The sequence below is a fragment of the Haemorhous mexicanus genome, chromosome 5 (assembly GCF_027477595.1).
Source record: "Haemorhous mexicanus isolate bHaeMex1 chromosome 5, bHaeMex1.pri, whole genome shotgun sequence".
In the NCBI taxonomy this organism is placed as follows: domain Eukaryota; kingdom Metazoa; phylum Chordata; class Aves; order Passeriformes; family Fringillidae; genus Haemorhous; species Haemorhous mexicanus.
In genome coordinates this window covers 8,304,782-8,329,361 of record NC_082345.1, presented here as the reverse complement: position 1 = coordinate 8,329,361, position 24,580 = coordinate 8,304,782, and the positions used below count along the sequence as shown (strand labels likewise).

The window sequence follows — 24,580 nt, the reverse complement described above, 5'->3', positions numbered from 1 at the left end:
TTGCAGATTTAGAATGCCTTCATACTTGGTACTAGAATGTGTTGTGTCATTCTGGCTTCACTGTTTGGCTGGCAGGTTTCAGCTTTAAATTATGTTACAATGGTCTTTTGTAAGATACTTAGTTGTGCATTTAATTGGAAGCAAGTATATACCTGACTCCAGACAGAGATAAGAAAGAAAAGATACTATGTCCTACTTTTGAGTGCAAAATACCAAGAAACAGAAGATTTCATTTTGTGTTAGAATTGGAACACTAGAGTGATAAGCAAGGGAATCTATAGGAAAAAAAAAAAAGCTTTCAAGATAATGCATCTTTTTCCAGAAGCTAAGGTGAAAGGATGCTAATGACTAAAGTTTCTTTGTATTCAAAAGACACCTTCAAGCTTCTTGCTTTAATATACTCTTCTGTTACATTTTAACAGCAAATATTTGGAAAATAAGAGTATTTTTGTCATCTGTTAAACCAGTTCAGTTAGACTTATTTCCAGAAGTCATGCCTATGGTGTAGGGGTGTTTTCTCAGTAAGTGTATGAATGATTTCTATCTTCCTTGCAAGAAGAAAAATGGGAGGCTGGTGTTCATAGTGGGCCTTATTCTGAAGGAGTAGCAGGGCTGTGTGTGAATCCCTTATGCTTCCAGCTCAGGAAAGGGATGGTGACCCCCACTGTTCAGAAGGACCTTGCCTAGGTGGGAACACACTTCCTCTTAGGCAATTAAGAAGAAAGGAGGTGGGAAGAAGCACTCCTGCAAGTGGTACTTGTGTGGTGGCCATGCTTTGTGTTGGTCCAGATGACCTCTGTAGTCCTCTCCATCTTAAACTTTTCTGTGATTCTGAATAAAATAAAAATAAGACTTGAGCTACTTAATTCCAGTTCTGAGGATCTTAGGTACAGATAATTAGTTTCTACATCACAAGAACCTGGAAAAACTGTCTTCAGTAGTGTTTGTGATGCATTTTTGTGATGGCTAATGAGCATGTCTTTGTATATATACATAAAATATATGAATATATGCTTTAATTTTGTTTGTGAACCTGGAGAGAAGCAGTGACCCAGTTTGCTCAGAAATTATATCATTACCATGGCAGAAAATCACTAGAACTCTGTTTAATGGCACTGCTTATAGTAAAAACAATAGCTTAATAATTATCATAATAATGGAAGTAACTTTAAGGATTTCTTTAGAGTGAAAAACTACTTAACAGTATTTTTTGATAGTTCAAAAGAGGAGCTGGAAGAGATGGGTGAATAGCTAATTGACCAGTTTGTCTCAGTGTGAAATCTGCTGAGGCTGGAATTGGTGGACATGGTGTATCAGCAGGTAGCAGTCAGACTTGCATAAAATCAGCTGGTGTTCATGTGGTGGCAGAAAGCCCTACAGGCATGGACTGTTCAAGGGATAAAAAGTACCAACAGATCTCAGTAAGGATTTCAGTTAGCATCTCTTGGGCTTCTCAGCATCAGTAGGCAGCCTGAAAATAGTATTCCTGTGCTGTTCCTTCATATCATTCCCCAAAGCAGGGGCAGTATGTTTGTTTCCCAGAAATAAATAAATACAAAGTTCTGATCAACAGTACCCAAACTACTTTTCAGAGAAGCTGTTTTCAGGCAAAACTGTCACATGAATTGTGTTTGAGCATTCATTTTCTCCCATAGGCAAGCAGTGGTTAAAGGCTCCCTTCCACATCCCTTTGCTCTGACACTGTTTGGGGACACGTTGTACTGGACTGACTGGAACACACATTCCATCTTGGCCTGCAGCAAGTACTCCGGGGAGGACCTGCGTGAGATCCATTCCAACATCTTCTCCCCCATGGATATCCATGCCTTCAGCCAGAAGAGGCAGCCAAATGGTAAGCTGTCTTGCTGTCCTTTTTTAGTTGCAATCTGGAACTGATTTGCAAAAATCTTAATTAGTCTTTCTGTATGGTGCTGGGTGGCTTCAACCACGTCATGATGCAGTTTTTCCAGTGCAGAGAATAGCAGAAGACCCAAAGGGAAACCAGATATTCTCTACATATTTTGCAGGGATTTTTAAGTGCAAGAAAACTCCTCCATTTCTTACTTTTTTCTGCCTGACACATTTATGCTCTTGTCATATTTTTCTGTTTCCTGTACCATAACTTCAGGCAACACAGTATTTTTATTTTTCTAAGTGGTAGTTCCTGAGTGGAAAGTAGTGTTAATTTGGCAGATGATATGAAGCAGGACTAGCTCTGTGTAGTAACCACTGTCTTAACCATTGTGTTAATTTACTGTATTTGCATTTTTTTAATATATATACATTCAGCACCTGTATGCTGAAGAGTTTGTGAAAATGAGAAGAGCAGAGCTGAAACAAAGTTCTGGTTTAGAGCTAAGTGCTACTTTCCCAAGAAGGGAAATACTCAACATCAGTGCATTTTGGTACCATAAGTACCCCACTACTCAACACTTGGAAGTAATTTTTACTTGTTCTGTGTTTATCATTTCCTCCTTTAATCTGTGTTGCTGCCACTGATTATACCACTCAAATGCAGTTTGTGTCTTAACACATGATATGAGGTCATTCGTTATCAGAAGCATTAATCTGTGTGATTTATGTTTAACAGCTACAAACCCATGTGGAACTAATAATGGTGGCTGCTCCCACTTGTGTTTGATGTCTCCTACCAAGCCCTCTTATCAGTGTGCATGTCCCACTGGTGTGAAACTTCTTGAGAATGGAAAGACCTGCAAAGATGGTAGGCTTTGTTTTTAAAAAAATCCTTTAGGTTAAGCACAAAGTAGCTGTTGGAGGGAAAGGGGTTCTTCCAGCTGCACTGTATGAATGATGCAAGTCAGGGGTGGCAAATTCTGAAACTATGTATGCTTCTGCAGTACAGATAACAGTGATTGGAAAATGCCCTCTACATTTTAAAAAGGAAGAATTCTCGTGACCAAAGGGCAGGTTACCTCCAGTTACAAAATTTAAGTTGCAGTTCTATCTCTGTCACTAACTCCCTGCAAGTTTTAGGGGGCTCTGTTGTTGCTTTTTCTTAGAGAAAAAGATACCTACATCCTCTGTCTCTAAAATATTTCTGACATTGATCATGAAGTATTTGGCTAATTAGATTGTACAACAACTCCTTTTAAAATTTTTCTTTAAAGTCTGATGTCCATTTATTATACACACTTACACCTGACATCTCTCTCTGAAAATAATGCCATGTTTTTAGAGATGCTGAAAGCCCTAAAACTCAAGACATGATCAAGATTTAGAGCTGCAAGCTCTGACCCAAAACTGCTTTTAGTTTCTCATTGTGGGCTAATATACATGATTTTAAATTGTTATATTTTGTAAGTGTAGGTCTTGTGATGTTGTGTTGTGGTTGCTGTAGTACACTAACAGGCTCAGAATTAACACTGGGAGATAATTAGCTGGATCATAAATAACCATCTTTCATGCAGATCATCTCCCTAGGATAGAAGTAAATAGAGGAAGTAAATAGAAGAAGAAATGATACAGCAGAGCTTAGTGTAAATAAGCCAAATAAAATGGATACAGAAATATTTTTTTAATTGGAGTTTTATATTTTAAAAATTATTTCAGGTTTGTCAGCTATGTTCAGAGTTTTCTTTAATTTCATGCTATTTCATGCTCTCTGCTGATTATTTTTGTGTGTCTCTGTGAACCTTGTTAAAATAAATTGCTGCTTTTATGTGAAAAACAGCTCCCAATTTAGCCTGGCAAGATTGTTTATAAGACTTTCCCAATACACAAACAAGATGTTTTTCTTCCATTTCCCTTGGTGTAAGGAGAAGCTTTAATAAAACTGCTCTTGGTTGGTTGTATGTAGTCAGAATGTGACACAAATCCATGTGCTTTTTCAAAAATACTTGATATGCACAGATAAATTCCAGTGTATCAAAGTAAATTACCAAAGGTAAGTAGAAGAATGGTATTAAAAATCCACCCCAGAACCTTATTAAAAGGATTTTTCATACAGAGATATTCAGAATCATCAGTCCACTTTTTTAGCCATTTCTTATGTCTCAGAATTTATAACTGTTGCTCTTTTCTCCCATTCCCTGAACATGAGAAGCCAAGTTTTATGTTCCCAGTCAGCCATAACATGTATTTGATTTATAGAACATAATCCCCCACTGTACTAGAAATATTATTAACCAAGTTGCTAGAGTATTTTGTCCAGTTGTATGCAAAAAAATTGATACAGGAACATTTCTCTTATGCTTGTCAATACCATGTTGCATTTTAAACCATCCTGCTGCTTTATCTTTTGGGCACATTCCGCCTCTGCCTTTTCAGGAAAAAAAGGGTGGAAAGAGAGGAGAAAATTGAGACTATTTATTTAACTTGGTCTTAGAAAGGAGACAGCATATAACCCAGATGAAACAACCTACTCAAATTATTCATCAGGTCCATTGGTTTTGTGCAGCTTTGATCCTGTGCAGGGCTAATTTCTGACATACTCATGCAAGAAGTTCAGCATTTAGAGCTGAGCATGCCCCAAAATAGTGATTTTTTTTTTTTTTTTTCACTCCTCTCTCCCTGAAGGGAGATGCAGATCCCTAAGCAGACTTAGGATTTTTGCCCTGAGTGACCTACAATTTTCCAGAGCTCTTCAAGGCACAGATCTCCTGGAACTCCTTCCTGTAGGTGCAAAGGCTGCAATTATTGATTTGGGGGAGGGAGGAGAGCATGGCAGGTGAACAGAGCCAGAGCAGCCATAGACCAGAGTTCAAGATGTAAATCTGGACTTTGTGGGGACTTCCTTTCTTAGGCTCCTCCAGGACCCCTGGGAAGTAAAATTCTTTCCTCATTTTCAGGTATGCAGAGGTGGGGGCTTGATTCTAGTTTCTTGGGCTGGTTTTTTCCCCTTGTACTTGCCTGTTCTCTATATCTGCTGTGAAATTAGAGTGGAACCCTGAGAACTGAACATTTTTTCCTTCAGATAGTTTCAGTGTACATCTGTAATGCTGCAGTGCTGATTAAATCTCCATTTGCAATTAGAATGTGTACATGACCCTGGGAGAGACTGGTGGCTGAGAAGTGAAGAAAGGTGAAAAATTAGGCTGAGTTTCTCTTCTTTAAGATGGTTTTGTCTTCTAGCAGTAGACTAAAATCAGCCTGGTTCCTAAACCAAATTGTTTCGTGGTGAAATGAGCCTCTTTGAGGAGAGAGCTTTATTTCATGCTGCGCTGTGGAGAATACTGGGCTGCGCTGGAGAGATTTTGATGGGTGAATTTTGAGTGTGTGTTTGTGGTGTTTGCAGTGCTTTGGCATTGACAGATGATGCTGGCAGCCAAAGGTGAGGCTGGCTGACCCTCCCTGAGCAGTTTCCATGACAACCTAGCGTTTTTGAATAATCTTGGTTTATAGGAAATCTTCTCCCTTGCCTTTTTCCCAGTGCTAGTCTCTCCATTTTTATAGGATTTTTTTATCATACCTTCGAGGAGTTTTACTGGTTTTGGTAAGATTTGTGAATATAATAACACACACACATTCCAATTTTGAAAGATTTCTCCTTTCTTAGGAAGGGGTGATACCTTAGAATAAAACTAACTCTTTTTCTAATACCTGATAATACAAATCAAAACAGTGAAGTATATTGAGATGTGGGCTCCTAGCAAGGTTTTTTCACCTGCCTAGGTGAAAGTTTGTGAATTCCTGTCCCTCAAGCAAAAGAGAGGCAAAGTAAGTTATTTCATGGCCAGATAGTCCTCTATCAGTAAGATGTGAAGCAAAGAGTCCTTTCTGAGCACTCAGGCAGGACTTGGATCTTCTGCCAGAGAGCTTTTACCACCTTGTGTCATATTCTTGCTAATGTATTGTTCTTCTGCACAATATACTGCAATTTCTTTTTCAGTATTGTGTGTTCTGCTGTTCTGAGTTTGGCAGTGCTACATTGAAATGATCTTTTGATAGTTGTAAGACAAACCTGAATTTTCTTATATAAATGAGTTTGTCATTGGAGTTGGATTCTTACTAGTGCTTGATGATCTCTCTGTCCATGTGCTTGGCTTCTGTCTTTGCCTGTAAGGAGTTTGACTTGTGTCCTGCCAACAGTGAAATGTGGTTTAAACCGAGAAAACAAGTGGTGACTTCAGCTGAGCAAGGAGGTGTGAGTTGCCTCACAAAGAAAAAGCAGTGCTTCACACTTTGATTTCAGCCTTGCTTTGGCCTTTCTGTTCTCTTTCAGGAAAGGAGTCTTTATTTTGCCCATGGATACTCTCATCCTATTTCCCTGGTAGGCCTGGAGGCAGGAGGCAGAATTCTTCATGTCCTTTTGCAATTTAGGGCTGTCCACTGCCTAATTTGCTTGTCAGGAATAGCCAGGATCCCAGTTTGTAATCACAGATCAGGATGTTAGTTTCACGCCTTCATTCTTTAATTTCTTTTAAAGGAAATCAGAAATATATCATTAATTGCAGATGCATGGTCTTTTATCTTTGTAGTTTTAAGGTTGAGCTTACATGAAAACTAGTTTATATTGTTGTATCAGGGACTCTTTCACAAAAAAACTGGGGAAAAACATTTAGGAATTAAGTGTTCTGGTCAAATGTGAAGTAATTCTATTTGGGATGTATTAATAACTGTGTTTTCTCAGATACAGGGAATGCATTATACATGTCTTAGGTCTAGCACTTCTTTTGTATGCGTTCCTGAGCATGTGTCTGTGTAGCTCAGCAACCACTGATGGTTTTAAAGTTCAATAACTTACAAATGACTGAGGCCTGTTTATCATTGAGAAGATGTAATTAATTATAAAGGTTAGAAGGGCATTGGACTTAAAGCTGTGCCATTGAATGTATCTTCGTGCTTGCTCTGATTCCCCCTTTCTCCCCCTTCTCTTGACTTCAGCTAGCACACAGATTTAAATTATTTAGAATTTTAATAGCGAATTTTTGAGGCAAGCATTAGTTCCAGTACTAATGTAATGCACCGTCCGTGAGCTTGTAATCCCAGCTTTCAAAGTGCTTAATAAAAGTAGGCTAAAGCTCTCAAAACTTAGAGTCTGGAGTAGAAAGGCTTATATGTTCATATTTAGACAAGTAAGGGACTTGGCTTTCAAAAAATTGCTAACTCTCTTGAATATCCTGTGACTTGAGGCACTGCTCAAAAGAATCTTGGGCTTAGTCCACAAGTTGAATGGTTTAGAAACAGAGGGAAAACTGCCTCAGGTCTGCATGTGTGTGTGAGATCGGAGTTCTGGCTGCAGCCTCCATCTGCCCTTTGAAAGCATCCAAGCCAGCTGAGGTTTGAGGAATTTTATACGTTTGTGACTTGTTCCAGTTGCCTTAATAAGTGCTGATAATTTTTTTTTTAAAAGCGAAAAATAAAGTTGTGCCTTGCATGCAGCCTGCATTGTCTTTTTCTTTTTTTGAAATCTGATTCTGTACTCATGATATTCTCTCCCTCATGCTCATCATTAGAGGCTTGATTTTTCTTAGGCAAGGCAAGAGGTCTGGAGATCCTGCTGTCATCTTAGCTTTTGCTTCATAACTGATCTTTGGAGTAGAAGTGAACAAAATTGATTGGTTTTGTCATGTCCTGATACCCTTGAGTACCTTGAGCATCTTCTGAGTGGTGATCAGTGCCTAGCCAGGTAAACTCTGCACAGCTGGTGTTTGCCACACTTCTGAGACCACCTGGGGCTCTGTTCCCTGACTGTTCTCAAGGCGGTAATGGGATCAGTCTATAAATACTCCCAGCTCTTGCTATTGTCAGGACAAGCCTGGAGCTATTCAGAGCCATCTTTCCCTCAACCTGCCTGGAGGTGTGGTGCTTCTCTGCTGCTGGTTTCTTTTTCCTGAGCTGAATGACTGCTGATCTAACTAAGCAGCTGAGGTGTTGGTTTGCAAATGTTTGGGTAATAGCTCTGAAGCAAGCTTTAAACTTTTTATTGTCTGGTTGGAGGGCTCAGGGCTGGTGTTTGATGGAGGGATTGGAATGCTGGCAAAGCTGCCAGATAAGGACCATGAAATTCTTAGCTGGGGTTCCAGAGTCCAGCACGGGTTAGCTGAAAGCCACTCATTTCCCAATGCTGAATTAAAGCTTAAACACAGTGGGTTGTTTGACTAAGCAAGTGTTGCAGGCTGAAAGAAGGATGCTGAAGCTGTTGAAGTGGGTCATCTTTGGGAAGAATGGGAAGGTCAATTGGTCAATTTTAAGGGTGAGTTTGAGCAAGGGTATGGTTTTACTGAACTGAGTCTTTCTGGAAACCTGGCACTGGTAATTTGAAATGACTGTCAACTTCAGCTAGAACACACAAATTATTTTCAAATTATGTATTACATTATTTCTGTATATGGTAGACAATATATGTTTTGAACTCTGAGGCTAGGGCATTTGTTCAACCTTAGGTTTACTTGATAATGCTAAAAAAATATTGTTCAGGGTTTTTAATATGTTTGTCATTATTATGTTTAAAAACCAGGTTGGATAAATGACTGTGAAGTTGCTAAGAAAATGTAGTAGGGGTTTCTTTCTTCCTTGAACCTAAGTTGCAGGGATTAGTGATGTACTAAGACTTTCTATGAACATAATGCACCTGTCTGCTTGAATCTTGATGCTGAATTTTTTGTTGTACTTAGTAGCAGCAAATACAGATGTACATAGAGACTGCTGTGCCAAGATTAATTGCTTCTGTAATTATTAAAAAAACTCCTCTCTAACAGGCCTTTTTTCCATTGGCTATGTCTCATTCTTTACAGTATTTTGAAGGATACATAGGCATGTAATTACAGGTTTCCCCCCTCCTGATTAATGCATAAGAGTTACTCACTAGAAGAACAGTTGAGTAGTGTGTGCATATATTTCTGAACACAAGGTGTTTTAGGGCAGAGGATCCCAAAGCTGATCTTAGTCCATTCTGGACTACCAATCAGAAACACTTGTAATAATATCCTCAATTTCAGTTGTTGAAAGGTGCTGTTTCCTGCAGCACTGTGAAAGTGTCTTAGAGGCTTTTAGCACCTAGAACTTGCTGTAAATGATGCAGTGGCTGCTTTGGCATCTTTCCAAGGTTTAGCATGCAGTGAGGTTTCAGCTAGCACCGACATCAATTACTGTCTTTTTTTAAAAAAACAAATTTGGCATAAGACACCAAAATTCTTCTTTCATCACCAACTTACTTCAGTTTTAGCTCTTGCAGTCTTCTAGCTCTTATTTATACCTCTTACACGTCAAATTCGAGACATGGACACAGTGTGGCTTGGCAATTGCTCATTTTCACTGCATGTTCATGCATTTGTTTTCCTAAGCCTTCTCCACCCTCCCCCCTCATCCTTCATCAGTCCCTGCCAAAGCCTGTCCTCTCTGTCTTTGAGGAGAAGCATTGCACCACACTTTCCCTGCAATTATACATGCATTTTTCACCTTAGCTCAGGCTTCCCTCGGGCCTGAGCTGCTCTTATCTCCCTAAGACTCCAAACTGATAAGCCAGTTTAATTGGAATGGGGTGTGGTGATTGTTTATCCTTCATTACCTTGAAAACTGGGGACATAGAATAGAAAATTAAATGAAAATGAACTAGATTAGACAATAAGGGCAGCTGTCATTGATAGTACCATTAGCATGCTGTGTTGCCCATGTGAAAACATCTTCTGCAGTGCAAGCTGATCTTAGTTATTTATTGTGATTCTGACTTTTCACCCAAAAGCCAGCGAGGCTTTTGTGTGCTTTGGCTCAAAATTACTTTATAAGACACTGTTATTTATCTTCATGTCTTCAATTAACTTGTTCTTAGCAAATGTGGGAGAAGGTGACAGCCCTCCTGCTCTGCATGGTCATTGCACAGTGGTCTGTTCCCAAATCTGACTCCTCCAGTAAGAGTTTCTCAAAGAGGTTTACTCGTGGTGTTCTATGTTACATTTTTTCCATTTGTCAGGCGTTGTTGAAACATACAGCTTGTTTGTCATGGTTGTCCTCTCACCAACGGCAGCAAACAGTAAATAATTAATTTCTCATCTAAGAGATTGCAGGCCATCTGTTGATTTGCATAAAATAGCAGCATAGTTGCTGCATATCTATTTCAGCAATTTGGAGGGAACGATATGGATAGAGAAGATGTGCAGCATGATACATTCTGGGAAAGGAAATTCCCACTGAATTTTCTCTGTATACACTTCTGACTTGTTCTGAAGAAGAATAAGCAAAGACATTGTGAGAAGCTTGACATTTGAAGCTTTGGAGTGGAATTCTCTGCTGGTACCCAGCAGTTTGGCTAGGTCCTGTTGATAAAAATGAGAGCAGGCTCCTGGTACTGAAGTGATTTCAGCTTTTATTATAAAAAAAAGAGAGGCCTAAAGCAAGGGGGCCTGCGGGCCGACCAGGAGCGTTCCTGTCGAGGATGCTGCTGGAGACGTCCCTGATGTGGCACAAATTCAGTGGGTCAGAAGCCCCTTCTTATCCTGGTTTTTGTCCCTTTGGATTGGTTTCTTTTTGGATCCTTCATTTGCATGAAGGTTTAAGGTACAGTTCTGTCCAGGCTGGCTTGTTTGGCTTTACTTAGGTGTATTACTCTTTTAACCCCTTTTATAATATAACAACTGAATTAACAGTACATGCTTAACGATCTATCAACTATTTTACAAGAGTTTCTAACTGTCAGGACTCAGGACATTCCTCTGGCTGCCCTGGGTGATTCAAGACTCTGGCATTTGAGACCCTGGCAAGGGGCTCAGAGACCTTGGCATGGAGTCAAAACCACCTGTGCCTTCGATTTTAGTCCATGGAAAAAAATGACCAACTTTGTGTGAAGATTTACAAGCCACAAAAGTTTGAGTAGGATGATAGTTAATTTGTCACATGGTGAAAAAGTAGAATTTTGGGGTTTTAGAATGGGCGTTCAAGAGGCAAGATAGAGGAGTTTGGGTGTGTCCTGTCCTTCTTCTTCTTGTCCTCTGTTTTCTGCTGTGATGGTGACACTTTTCGATTGGTTTAGAGTAGAGACAGACTGTCTAATATAGGTGATAGGTATTGGAAAATTATTGTAAATAAAGTACATGTAGTTCATAGTATAAAAAGTTAACATCACCCCAAGGGCAGTCACTGTGCCACAACCTGACCTGCTGGACAGATCTCAGCAGGTCAGAGAGGGAATGTAAAAAATAAGAAAAAAAATAAACAACCCAGAGAAGCAGAACTGATAAATCTCGACTTCTTCAGTCGCAGGGCTGGGAAAAAAAGACTTTCTAATACCACAGAAACCCGAGATCTAACCTATTTTTAACACTGTGAAATCAAGGTAGCTAGACCATATTGTTGGGAAAGAACAGATTCAGGTTCTCTGTTTCCAGGAGTGTTTCCAAGGTGTTTGTGTTTGTCCCGTTCCTGCAGGTGCCACCGCCCTGCTGCTCCTGGCCCGCCGGACGGACCTGAGGCGCATTTCCTTGGACACACCAGATTTCACGGACATCGTGCTGCCGCTGGAGGACATCCGCCACGCCATCGCCATCGACTTTGACCCTCTGGAAGGGTACATCTACTGGACAGATGATGAAGTGAGGGCCATCCGCCGCTCCTTCCTCGACGGCTCGGGCAGCCAGTTCGTGGTGACCGCGCAGATCGCACACCCCGACGGCATCGCCGTGGACTGGGTGGCCCGCAACCTCTACTGGACAGACACCGGCACGGACCGCATCGAAGTCACCAGGCTGAACGGCACCATGAGGAAAATCTTGATATCAGAAGACCTGGAAGAACCCAGAGCTATTGTGCTGGATCCCATGGTTGGGTGAGGAGCTGTTTGGGAGCATTTTTTAACATATTGGTCATGCAAAGAAGATACCTCTGTCTGCTTCTATGTAGATAGTGGTAATCTATCTACATAGTTTATCTGTCTGCTATCTATGTAGTGATAAACCTCTGAGCTTTCCAAATGAAAATACTGGGATTCTCTGAAGGATAAGGCTCTGAGACACAAGCACTGCTGCTCTATTTTGACCACCTGGGTAGTCACCTTTTGTGTCTATATTTTATTATTTTTAAAAATATTTTTGTGGACTGCGTGAATCAGCTTGTTTATTCTAGCTAATAGCACTGGTTATATTGTCTTGCTGAGCAGACTGATAGAGGAATTTTGTGTGTTTGCATGCCAATTATTTCTGAATGGTTTGGGCATTCTTACCTAGGTAAAGAAATATTTTTGGTAGGGATGTAACTTTCTGCGGGCTATGTAGTTTTGGGGAAGAGCAGTCCAGAAGAAGCTATAAGAATATTGGATGTTTGGATTAATAAGGTTTTTTTTCCTTTGCAGGTACATGTACTGGACTGATTGGGGAGAAATCCCAAAGATTGAGAGGGCAGCACTGGATGGCTCAGACAGAATTGTGCTGGTGAACACCTCGCTTGGCTGGCCAAATGGGTTGGCACTGGATTATGCAGAAAGCAAAATATACTGGGGAGACGCCAAAACAGACAAAATAGAGGTTTGTAACTGTACCTGCATTTTTTATTCCACGAAGTTATAGAATGTAGTTTTGCTTTTCTAGGTGTTCATATTCTGATACAGCTGAAAAGGATGATGGGGATAGTGGTTGAGTTCTGCTTTTAGAAACAACTCTCTCCCTCTCAGTCTTTGGGCAAGTTACTTGCTATTCTTCCGCTCGTTTTTTTTTGTGTAAAATAGAAATTTATCCATGTAGTAGAGCTGCTGTCTTTGTAAGAATGTGTGATAAGGACTTGTTAAATAAGTAAATTCCTAGGTCATCAGGGAATTAATGTATGTAGTTTACTGGGATTAATGTATGTAGTTTAAAAAAAAATTATCTTTCACTCTTTGCACTGCTCAATTTAGAGCCTAGTAAAATATATTTTAACGAAATTAATCTTCTTTCACATGTACTTATTTATACTTCCAGAAATCCTTTATACTTTGCATCTCCCTTGTTTAATTAGAGTTTCAGCAAGAGCATAGATTTTCCTTTTTTTCTAACATGTCCAGTTGAAACTTTTAATTTAAAAAAAGGACACTTTTTCTTCTCTCCCACATTGAAAGTCTTGCATTTACTTTTGTTGTGTAACAGTTATGAAACAAATTTGGCATTTAGTATCTGTCAGTCTTTGAGGAAATGGTATTGTTCAGCATTTGATCAGTTTGCTGTCAAAAGTTTTTGTTGGAAGTGGAAGACTTGACTGCTACCTGGTGCTCAGGTCTGCCTGTGCTGTATCCTGGTAGATTTGCTTTCCTTTGAGGAATTAGGGCTTTCCTTGTTGATTCCTAACTGTTGCACATAACTTTGAGCACTTATCATATTTGGCACAATCATATCTTTTCTAGACTTACAAAGTTGATTTTACTCATTTATAACTTAACAAATAAGTCAAGGTGAAGTCATAGTCATGTGCTGGAAGGTCACATAACTGATAGCTCTCCTTTAGAGCCAAAGGAACTCCAGTCCTGCAAGGTGAATTGCTTTGAAGCACTCCTTGAGAGAGCCTCAGGGAGCAGAGTTTTCTTTGTCCTGAAAGCAAGATTTAGTCTGTAATTCATCTAATATTACACCAGCTCTGAGAAAAGAGGAGAAAATAGTCTTAGTGATGTGTAGAGATTTATTTATTGAGCACTTCAGCCCTGATACTGTCTCAGCCTTGAATATGTTTTGCAAAAGGAAAGTCAGGCATTCTTCACCCCCATGTTTGCCAAAACACTGAGATTCCTTATTAATTAATAATGATTCTTTTCAGTGCTGGATCAGTTGGTGGCAGAAATTTTCATCTAGATCAGGCATGAGCTCACTGCTGCAATTCTGTCAAACTGGCTAGAACACATCATAGAATGTTTATGTCAACATTACAGTGTCTGTGGCAGGACAGAAGATATCTGATTTGGCACAAAGGTTTTTTGGGACAATTTCCATTTCATTGTTCTTAAATCAGTGTAAGCCAGCAAAATGAGTTTGTTCCAGGTTGTCATGTACCATCTCTGCAGGGCATCAGAAAAGATTTATCACTCTAAGATTTCAGAATTACTAGTTATTTTTTCCTATGAGTCTCCAAGTGTTAGTTATATTACTGCTGCTGCTTTTTATAAAAAGTTAACGTTTGTTAACTCTTATCAACTTGCAGTAAATCTTGAAACAGTCAGGCTAAAACCTTTAAAGCAACAGAGAAGTTCTCCCACAGTTTTTCTTCAGTGCTTTTGAATTTTAGTTTTGTTTGAGGATGTGGGTTTGTATTTTTTTGATTCTTGAAGGTGTTCATTTAGGCATATGTGACACAGATCTATAAAATGTTGTGTGGGGTGACCAACACTTCCCACATAGACACCTTTTTGACAGAAGATGTTGATCCTTGTAACTAATTTTAGGTGGTGGGTGCAGAACAGACAAAAGCAGATGTTGTAAGTTGTGGAAATGGTTGTAGATGTTAAAAGCTTACACATGTTACTAGGAAGACTGGGTAGGTTTGTGGAAGGGCATTCCACTGGAATTTAGTGGCAAATAAAATTGCCTCTGAACTATAAATCACTGAACTGTAAATTGCTGTAGAAGGAAGGAGTCTTCTTGAAAAGTTTCTTTGTTATGCAGTTCTGTGAGTGTAAGTGTTGATTATTCTCTGAGAAAGGATACTGGGATGGGTAGACCTTTGGGTGGAACCCATACAGCCTCTCTTCTCCTGTGTTGAGTCCATTCTGTCATGTTCTTCCTTAGATGCAATGTTGCTGCTTGCTAACTGCCCTTCAGAGGGGCAGAGGGGGGTTGAAAATCAGTGACCCTGGTAGTGATCAGCACACATGTTCAGTGGGCTTCTGCAGTTACTAAAGTATGGAAGGGCTCTGTAGGATGAAGTGGGGGTGTCCATCCAAGAGAATGGTTCAGTCTAAAGGGGATATTTTTTTATTCACACCTGTCTTGATTAAGGAATGGTGCTCCCCAATTTAGTGCTTCCACCAAGACTCTCCAAACCACACACCTCTCACTTCCCCCAACAGGATGGAGTGGAGAATTGGAGGCACAAAAAGTAAAGATCACTGGTTGAGATAAGAATAATTTTCTGAAAACAGAGATAAGATAACTAACAGTAACAGCACAATAGTAATGAGAGAAAGAAATTATTCATTCAGAATATCTCTGGCAATAGAAAAAACTGGATGGCTCCCTCTCTCCCTGCCTGTTTCCTCAATTTGAAGGAACCCCTTCTCCCGGGAGGAGAGTCCTTTCCCCCACCCCCAATGACTTGAGGGGGTACAGAATAACCTCCAGATCCTGGCTATGTAATAATAACCTCCAGAATAACCTCCAGATCCTGGCTACTCCTTATTTTATACCATGTACATCATGCCCAGGTCCTACTCCTTCCAACTGTATACATGTATATATACACAGACAAAGTACAGCTCTAATTTCTGTAATCAGTGGCCATCCCCCCAAGATGTCCATTGAGTTAAGTCCATGGCTGTGGGTTCTATTTGTCCCAAGTGTCTTCCAGGACAGGAGGATTCTTGTGATGTTGACTGGTTGCAAATTACATCAGGAGCTGATGTGTGTCTGGAGCACTCCACCCTCATTGTCCATGGAGTTATGGCATGCAGTGGCAGTGTCATTCGGCAGCCAGTATTATACAGCTCAACATCACACACTGTTCTCACCCAAAAAATAAATCCCCCTGAGGTACCCATTTTGTTTCTCCATCCCTCTACATGACCCACTAAGTGCACCCCAGTCTTGAGCAAAAACAATCCCACGGATGGGTTTGCCTTTGCTTGAGGCAGAGCTGATCCAAACTGTTTTCCCTAACACATTCCTCATGGGCACCACAAGGACTTTATCCCCTTCTACAGCAAGTGGAGATTTTGATTGGGCAGGGCCAGCTCAACTGGTAGAGCCTCTGGTGTTAACTAACCAGGTGGCCTTTGCTAAATGTAGACTCCTGTCCTAATCTACGATAGCTAAAATATTACTAACATTTCAAGTTTGCTCACTGCCTACTCTCCAATGTCAACCAGGAATCTTGAGGAGATTTGCTGCACTTTCCATGCCCTCACCATCAATTTTTTTTATATCTGTGTAATAGAAGATGCTTTGGCCTTCAGTAAATGTTTTAAACTTTTATTTGAAGAAAGGAACTGGCGTAGGTGCAACAAAGAAAGGTGTTTGTGACAGGTTCCAAAGATGAAACTTGGGATTGGACATGAAGGCACCAGAATAAAATACCTGGTCCCTGCTTTGCTTCATGTGTTTGTGTATAGTTGAAAAGGGGGATAAAAGCAGGATGAATGCATTTGTGTACTTGCCTTTATTGCCTTTAAGTAGTTTTTTTCATACATGATTTTACATACTTTGTGCTTTTCTTATTTTTCTCGCCTTTGCATGTGGGATTCCTCAGAACCCTTATTTAATTGCAGGGGTACCAAACTGAATGTCATTCTTGCAAGCCATGTTTCTGGTTTGTTTGTGCTACATAGGAGCTTTTATTATTTATTTTTTACCCACTGATTCATGCTATGCTGTTCTGGAGCCCCCAGACGATAATAAAGCATCAGCAGGGGTTAATGGAGACTGGTAGGGGGTACAGCAGGGAGCTTTTGTTCCCATTTTATCTGGCAGCCTGCAGCAGGCAGAAGCAGGCTGTGGCTCAACAGCTTCGTCATTTATCTCGGTCAGGTTTCACTGCTGATAAACTTCTATTGAAATGGATGGCTGCTATTGTGCTTACCAGTGGGGAAGATTTCTCATTGACTTGCTACAGGTTTAAAGCATTTTCCTGCCGTGCTATGAGGTTAAAAATGTATGATCTGCTCTGTTGAATTGGTCTTGTGTTTTCCTGCTCCAGTGAATATTTGTGTTCCTGGCACGTACGCTACCTGTTTTAAGGCATAGGTTGGATTTTAAATGGTCAGCAAAGCTGGTATTGATAAAGCAATTACAAATGGCTGCATGCATGTGTGGCTGTGTGTGTTAAGGGGAAGTCACGATGATATGGCTGATTTCTCATCGTTCTTCAATCTCTGCTTCATTTTTCTTTATTCGTCCTCTCCCATTCTCCATTCTCAGAGCCGGAGGTGGCTCCCACTAACACCTACTAGTGGTGAATGTAAAGAAAGGATGTACCTGCTCAGATCCAACCTTTAGCTGGTGATTTTTGAGTGCAGCTCCAACTTGAAGTGTTTGTGCATTCCCAAATCTATTAGCCCTGCCTGGCATTACTGTCTCTAATCCTCATGATTAATATGGAAAGTATTACATCCTGCTGTTTTTCAGCTTAAGTACACACAGTGTTCAGAACTCAGCCTTGCTGGACAACAGAAAAGCAGATGCTGCTAAGACTTTATAGAGCACAGAAATCTTGAACAGAAAGGACATTTTTGTCTTTGACCTAGGAGCTAATAGTCTGGCATCTAGAGAATGCTCTAATTCATATTCTAATCCTGAAATTGCAGGGCTATATTTTCCTCTGATGACAACTCCCTCAATTTTACTGCCACCCTAATAAGGAAATTTTGTTTTCTAAGTATACACCAATTATTTTCTGACTGAGAATTTTTGTCTCATACCATTAGTTTTGTACTGTGAAATGCTGATGACTTGCAAGCCTGGTTACTGATCCTACCCCATCCAGCCTACTTGAAGCACAGATTTGAAAACTGAGAAGCAGAATCCATTATACTCCTAGCTCTTGAACACAGCTGCTTTTGTGTACTTACATTAAATTTTTGCAGGTATGAGAAGTAAGGTAGTTGATACAAATACCCTGAAGTTGCTTTGCTGTTTACTTTTGCTTTGGATAGTTGTGGTGCTTGGGAATTTCATTCAACAAAAAACAAGTATGGTACTGTAGAGGGTAGGGACAGATCCCTGTACTCCATCCCAGTTTCAGAAATTTAAGGCTTACTTTGTTGGGGTATTTCCAGCTATTTCTTAATACCTGCTAAGCCTGTATTAAGAAAAAAATATAGATTTTTGAAATTAGTAGTAGAGTAAGGATTTATTAAAAAAAAAAAAAAAAACCAGCACTGGTTTATACTTGGTGTAATTTTCATTTGAGAGGTTTCTTTTGAACTTCTGAATGAAATTATGTGATGCTGACCAAGATAGTAATACTTTATTAAAAAGCAAACAAATGACAGCCACAGACAACATATTAATAAGGTCTCCTGGCTGTTGCAGAGCTGGATACAAGAATTTGAATAGTCCCTTGTCATGGGCTCCAATGCTGAGTTAGGACCTCCTGGCATTGTAAGCTTGCTGCTGTTTATAAAAAAAAAATTCCTTTTTTTTGCTTTGACTTTTGAACATGGGGCTACAGAATTGTCACTTAGAGATGTACCTTTTCTGAGAATCATAGAGTTGTAAGGGTTGGAAGGGACCTCTAGAGATCATCTTGTCAACCCCTGGTGTTTTAATGCAAAAATAAAAAAAGAAGAAAGATGTAAAACATCCATGCTAGTTTCAAATTTGGACCATTAGAAGTTAACTTTTTATTACTTTTAATAAATTGAGATTACCTAAACAAAATTCAGATATGAAAAGTATGATTATTGAGATCTTACATTACAAGCCATTTGTGCTGAAGAGATCTCCAAGAAGTCCTGAGGCAATCTGCTGTCCACAGGCTGTCATGCTTTGTGGGACAGAGAGAGGTTCCTACCAAAGAGGCTACTGAGGGAAGCTCTTGTGGAGATGGAGCCAGAACTCCTGCCCAAGAGTAACTTGACTCTCTGATCTGAGTACCAAACATGGTATTTTTCTAAGTGAAATTACTGCCCTAAAAATTATGTGGAGAAGACTTTGGCATTCAGTTTTCAAATGGTTCTTCTGTCATAGATCTGCAATTCATCCTGAAATCTTTTGTGGGTTTCATCTCATGAGATGTAGATACATTCAGCTCATCTAAATTCCTTTATGTTGCCTTTATAAAAATGTTGGAAATCAGCACTTCCACATAAATTAGATGAGTTCTACTCTAAAAGCACAGATTTTTTCCTGTTACCTCTAAGGAGAGCCTGGAATCACCACGTCAGAGGCCAGTACCCATGCTTGAGACACATTTGAGCAGAAAGTTCTGCTGACTTGCTCACACTGGGAATTCAGAGACATTTCTTACAACCTTTGCTAAAAGATGAGCAGTCCTGGTTTGCTGCTGATAGCTCTGAAAGCCTCATGGTCACCATGGCCCAGCATGCAGCTGATTGGAGTATAACTGTTGGGTCTGCATTCAGATGTTGTACATGCTTCCCAGATTTTTCACACTGGAGTTAGGAAATTGTATTTTGGTTTACCCAGGTGTCTCACCTAGAAAGCAACAAGCCTCTGCTAGCAGCCAGTATCGGTTACCTAAGGGAAAACACTGAAATCCCTCAAACCAACCCAGCCAGAGTCATCAGCTCAGCTGAGTCTGACATACTTCAAATGTTTCATGGCAAGCTGGGGAGCAATGTGAAGAGATACTGAGCTATTGCCTGTGTTTCTGATTCCGCTGAGTACTGTTTGTCAGGCCACTGTTATCCCTTAGTCTCCAAAATGCTGGCTTTGTTTTTTTCCCCTTTTCACAAGCTGAGTTGCATTGCTGTACAAAACCTTGTACTGATCTTGGACCTGGGCTTCTTTGGAAGTATCTACCTTCAATCACTCTCAATAATGATTTAGCTTTCTTCTCACTGGCTTCTTACTTTGCTGTGAGATGTTGTAGCCTTGACCTGAACATCTTTTCTGGTACCATGCATCATCTTGTAGTGTGGCAAAGGGCCTGTGGAAAAAAGAAAACCAAGCTCTTGGACATGCAAACCCTTGGAATCGAAGTGATTTAGTGAATAGGAGCAGTTGATTCAACCTGAAAGCTTACTGCCACCAAAGGTGAAAAGTATCTCATAACTGGCTGAGTCTCTCACTGCACTATTCCCTGAACCACTTGGACTTGGTAAAACAGTAGAAAACTTCCCACATTTTTCCCCTCTATAAAAAACCAATTATAGTCGCTCACTAAAGAGTCTGGAAAGCATCAGATTAGGTAGAGAACAAATGAAAAATAAGTTTCTGGGGCAAAGCACTGAAAGAAAGAACCTTGGGAAAGAAGAGCAACAGAGGCTTTTGCCCACATGCAAGAGCATCAGATATTGCTGTGCTGAACTTGTAAAACTGTTCCCCCAAACCCACTGTGAGGTTTCAGGTTGGTCTTGGCTAGTCTGGTTTACATTCTCCAAAATGTTGTGTGCAGCTGCCCACAGGTTTTAGTTGCTAAACAGTAAGTTGCAAAATGCAGTCATTAGTTTTCTTTGCTGCCCCCACAGCCTATGTCCAGGTAACAGAACACTCCCTGACTGCTGCCTCTCCACCCTATGGATTACATACCAAAATTAATCTCTGTAGTAAAGTGGTTTTAGTCACCTGTTTTACCACTGAATCTTTTCAGAGGAGCTCCTTTTTTTTTCCCCCCATGAAAATCTCTCTTCTCATTTGTCATTTTGGCTCATTTTTTTGTCTTAGCCTGTTCTTTACAAATGCAGGGTGGTTTTTTCTGTTGCATGTGATTGCCTAGGAGATGTCATCTGTGATTGTCACAGTGGTTCTAAAATCTTTTCCTTGCCTACTTGTAACTTAACCTGACTTTAGCCATTTCATTAAAAACTGAACCACTTGTTTCTAAAATTAAATTCCATCACATAGAAAACATTTCTGCTGTTGGCATTGGTCAGTGAGCTAAAAAAAAGTTGTCCTGTTGTGAAAGAAATGAGCTTAGAGCAGTGTGTGTATCCTGATAGAAAGGGTGCTTATGAAGTTAATCTCTGTACTGTTTGTACATGCTTATCTTCATAGCAGTCCTGTTAGTAATATTATCCACGCTCAGAAAAAATATATTTTGAATTCTTTGGAAAAATTGTTAGAGCTCTAAAGGAAACTGGGGCTGCTGAGGAACTGTTAAATTAGGAATTGTTAATGGCTATTATAAAACAATTAACAGTAAGATTTCTTACTTGGCTGGAGGCATTTGGTTTCTGAAGCAAATCCAAAGGGTTCCAGGGATCCCTTCTGCTGATTCCTCAGGATTTCACCACAATGAAGAGAGGACTTCCCATTTCATTCCTTATGTTTTAGAATTGAGGAGAAATGCTGTTAATAGTAAGTAAATGACACTGACAGAATGATTTCTTCAAACTGAATTGAAAGCTTCAGTTGTTCACTTAAAGAGAGTATAGCTGATAAGACTTTTTTAGAGGGAAGACTAATAAAACTTGAAATTTAGACAAGATATCTCTTTGTTTCTCTCTTAGAGCAGCTGTTTTGCAGTAAATACATGTGTTAATTATATCATGTTGCTGCAGCCATAACAGTGAAATCATTCCAGTCTGGTTTATGTTGCTTAGAGAAGTTGAAAATATGTTGTTCTTAAACCCAGTCTGAAAAAATGTAAATACAGTGATTAGTTGGCACTCCAGCTATCTTTTAGAGTTATTTTTAAGAGAGATTCTGCTCAAATTTCTTTTCTTTAACCAAATGAATTAATTCATGTAGTGTTGGTTTTCACTTTCCTTGTAAAGTAAGATTCAAGTGCATTTAGATAGACAATGGAGAGTCATATCCCTGATTGGCATTGCCATGAACTGAGTTGTTACTTGCTGCATCAAACAGCATGTGTAGGTATTTACCTCTGGATAATCAGGGCTGAAGTAACTAAGCCTTGAGTGTGAGTATTCCTAAATTATTTCAGGTATAATGCAAGCCTTGCTCACCATGGTATGTTGGAGTATCTGGGGCATTTGTTCTGAATTCAGTATTGCAGGGTGTTCTACAGTAATGCTTCTTGCCATCATCTTGAGTAGATCAGTGTTAATGACCAAACTCATGAGAAATTCCCTTTTTTACCTCATTGTTCTAAGTTGTATCTATTCCTGTGGTGCATTAGCATGACCCATGTTGAAATTGTGAAGGTGGTAATGTTTTCTGATTATTTTCTGCTGCTTTAAAACTATTGGGAGAAACCCAAGTTGTCACTGGAATGAGTTAAGAATTTAGGATCTGCTCGGGAAGAGTTTAGGGTTTTTTTGTTTTGTTTTGTTTTGTTTTTTTTGGTGACAGTTCCATCATAGAAGCCTGTGCCAAATGTCTGGGGTTTTGTGCACACTGTAAGGTAAAGCATACCTATATATGCAGAGTATATTTCAACATGTTCCGAGTAAACAACAAGTTAGTGTGTTCTACTCTTGTGGGACATGTGACATGCCAAGCATTGCCATGGGATCAGAAGGCTTTCTAATCCCATATCCTTCCAGAAGAAAGGTGAATTCTACAATTCCATCCTTCCTGTGACTCAGTGGGGGAAGATGCTTTCCAGCTGTGGTGCCTGATAAAAATTTTGTAGAGCTGGGGCAGTGATGGCAGTAGTACTTGAGCAGAGCAATTGAGGTCCTGCATATTAAGTGAGGTCTTCTGGCCTCTCTGAGGATGAGTAAGGTGGTGCTGGTAAAGATGCTGAAGTTGAGGAATCAATAATGGCTAAGGTATCTGTAATTTGTCCAAAACCAGGCTATTGATTTTAAAAATCAGGACTTAGATTCAAGTATCTGAAATTGGAGGAGATTATGGTTTTTACTGGGAGGGTTGTTTGTTTTAGGGGGGGTGGATTTTTGTTTTACTGATGTGTGTCTGTGAAAGAAATAATGTTTTGGCAACTTTATTTCATCTTGTAGCTGGGGACTTACAGTCCATCACAGAGGCCTATTCCATGCTCAAAAGTATTTTTGAACATGGTGTTACCAGGTGTTGTTTATAAATTTTCATTGGTTGTTGACTTCCTCTGCCCCTGTCAACCAGAGTAAGAGCTTAGCATGCATGATATTTAATCTGCCCCCTGATCATTTACAAGTACATCCAAAAGAGGACCTGGGAAGCTACAGGCCCATTAGTGTTATTCCAGTCCCTGGAAACAGTTCTCCTAGAGACCTGCAAGCCAAAGGAAGCAGGTGCTTGGGACAAGCCAGTGCAGGTTTACTGAGGGCTAATGGTGCCAGTGTGCTGCTGAACAATGAAGGCAAACAGGATCCTGGGCTGCATCCATGGGCACATTGATCATCCCATTCAGGGATGGCAGGCCATACCCACCTGTGTCTAGCTCTGGTCCCCAAATTCAACAGAGATGCAGGGAGAGTGGAGAGTGCCTAAAGGAATGATGAGAACCCACCCTGTGAGGAAAGACAGAAGGGGTTTGGTCTTTTCTCCATGGGGAAGGGACAGCTCACATTTTTCCAGTAGTCAGGGAGGAGGAGGGAGGCTCTCCCAGTACATGGATGGTGCCACATTGGAGAGGACAGGGACAACTGGTACAAGGTGCCTTGAGGGAGGTTTCATTTTTATATAAGAAAGAAATATTTTACTGAGGCATGTAGTAGAGTCCCTCCCCTTACTAGAAGTTTTCAAGATGTAACTGGACAGGATGCTGGTTAATCTTATCTAGGCTTCTTTCCCCCCAAAAAACGGACCAGATGATCTTTCAGGGATTCTTCCAACCTGGGCTGGTCTATGATTCTGTAGTTCTATACTGAACATTCAACTGTGCTTATGAGTTAAGATGAAAGGTAATGGTATGCACTCTATCACCTTCATCTCAGTCTTGACACCTTGTAGGACTGGGCTCTTAGTCTGGTATTGATCTCAGCATCCCTGGTAGGGACAGACCCTTTCTGTGATGGGCATGTCCTCAGTGCTGTGCACATAAACCTGTGCACATCTGCTCAGCCTCTGCTGCCTCTGCCCTTGGTGCACTGCCCTTGGTGCACTGCCAGTCTGCAGTTCTGCCAGGGTCCCAGCACAAGCTCTACACAGAGTGAGCCTGGTTTTCATAAAATGAGATAGATTTCATAATGAAACTCTAGACCTAAAGCAGTCAAGTGACAAGATTAAACTACCATATATTCAAATCCCAGATTATCAGAAAGGTAAATTCACGGCATTAGCCTATTTATCCCAGTGATTACTGCTACTTAGAAGTGAATTGAATGCAAGGTATCTTTCTAACAAGAAAGACCCTTAGAATATGTCACTGTGCATTCCAGCCTGTAACTTTAAATTAGAAGTAGTGCTTCAAAGTTGTTGTTTTATTGTTCCTGCTGATCACTAAGTACAGCATTTTAAAATGTGACTACATTTTCAGCAGTAATTCACTGACTTTGAATAAACTGTGTGTTCATGAGGCTATAGGTTTGCATTCATTTTTGTTTTAAGATAAACAAAGCCCTTATTCTTCAAGCAGGATATCTGGTATTTTGTCTAGGCCATTTAATTTTTGCACTTTAAAAAAATTTTTTTTCATGGAACTACTCGCTCTTTCAGTAAAGGTGGTGTTTGTGGTTACACCACATCTGTTTCCTGTTGTAGCCTATATTCTCAGTGTGATTTGCAGTATTCAGAATGGCCTCAGAATGTGAAACTCACACCACATTGTGGTTAAAAGTAGCATAAACCTCCAAAGACACTGCCTCATAGCAGCTGATGGTGGGTTTATTGTGTGGAGGATTCTGTGGGGCTTCACTGTGAGGAGCCTGATCCATGTGGAGCTGGGGAAGGGGAAAGAATCCAGCAAAGATCATAGCCTGGGACTTGATTGTTGTCTGAGTTTGAGTATGTGAAAAGATGGTGCTGAAATCCTTTGAAGCTGGTTGTTA

General features: G+C 40.2%; 1 protein-coding gene across 2 annotated transcripts in view; it reads left to right on the top strand.

The window, feature by feature from the left end:
- LRP6 (LDL receptor related protein 6) overlaps positions 1–24,580 on the top strand; it is a 121,271-nt gene that overhangs the window by 57,552 nt on the left and 39,139 nt on the right. For both annotated transcript variants that reach the window (XM_059845799.1, XM_059845798.1), the window contains exons 4-7: positions 1,656–1,852; positions 2,591–2,722; positions 11,323–11,719; positions 12,242–12,413. In XM_059845799.1, the coding sequence (XP_059701782.1) occupies positions 1,656–1,852; positions 2,591–2,722; positions 11,323–11,719; positions 12,242–12,413 (898 nt within the window). The remainder of the gene's footprint in view (positions 1–1,655; positions 1,853–2,590; positions 2,723–11,322; positions 11,720–12,241; positions 12,414–24,580) is intronic.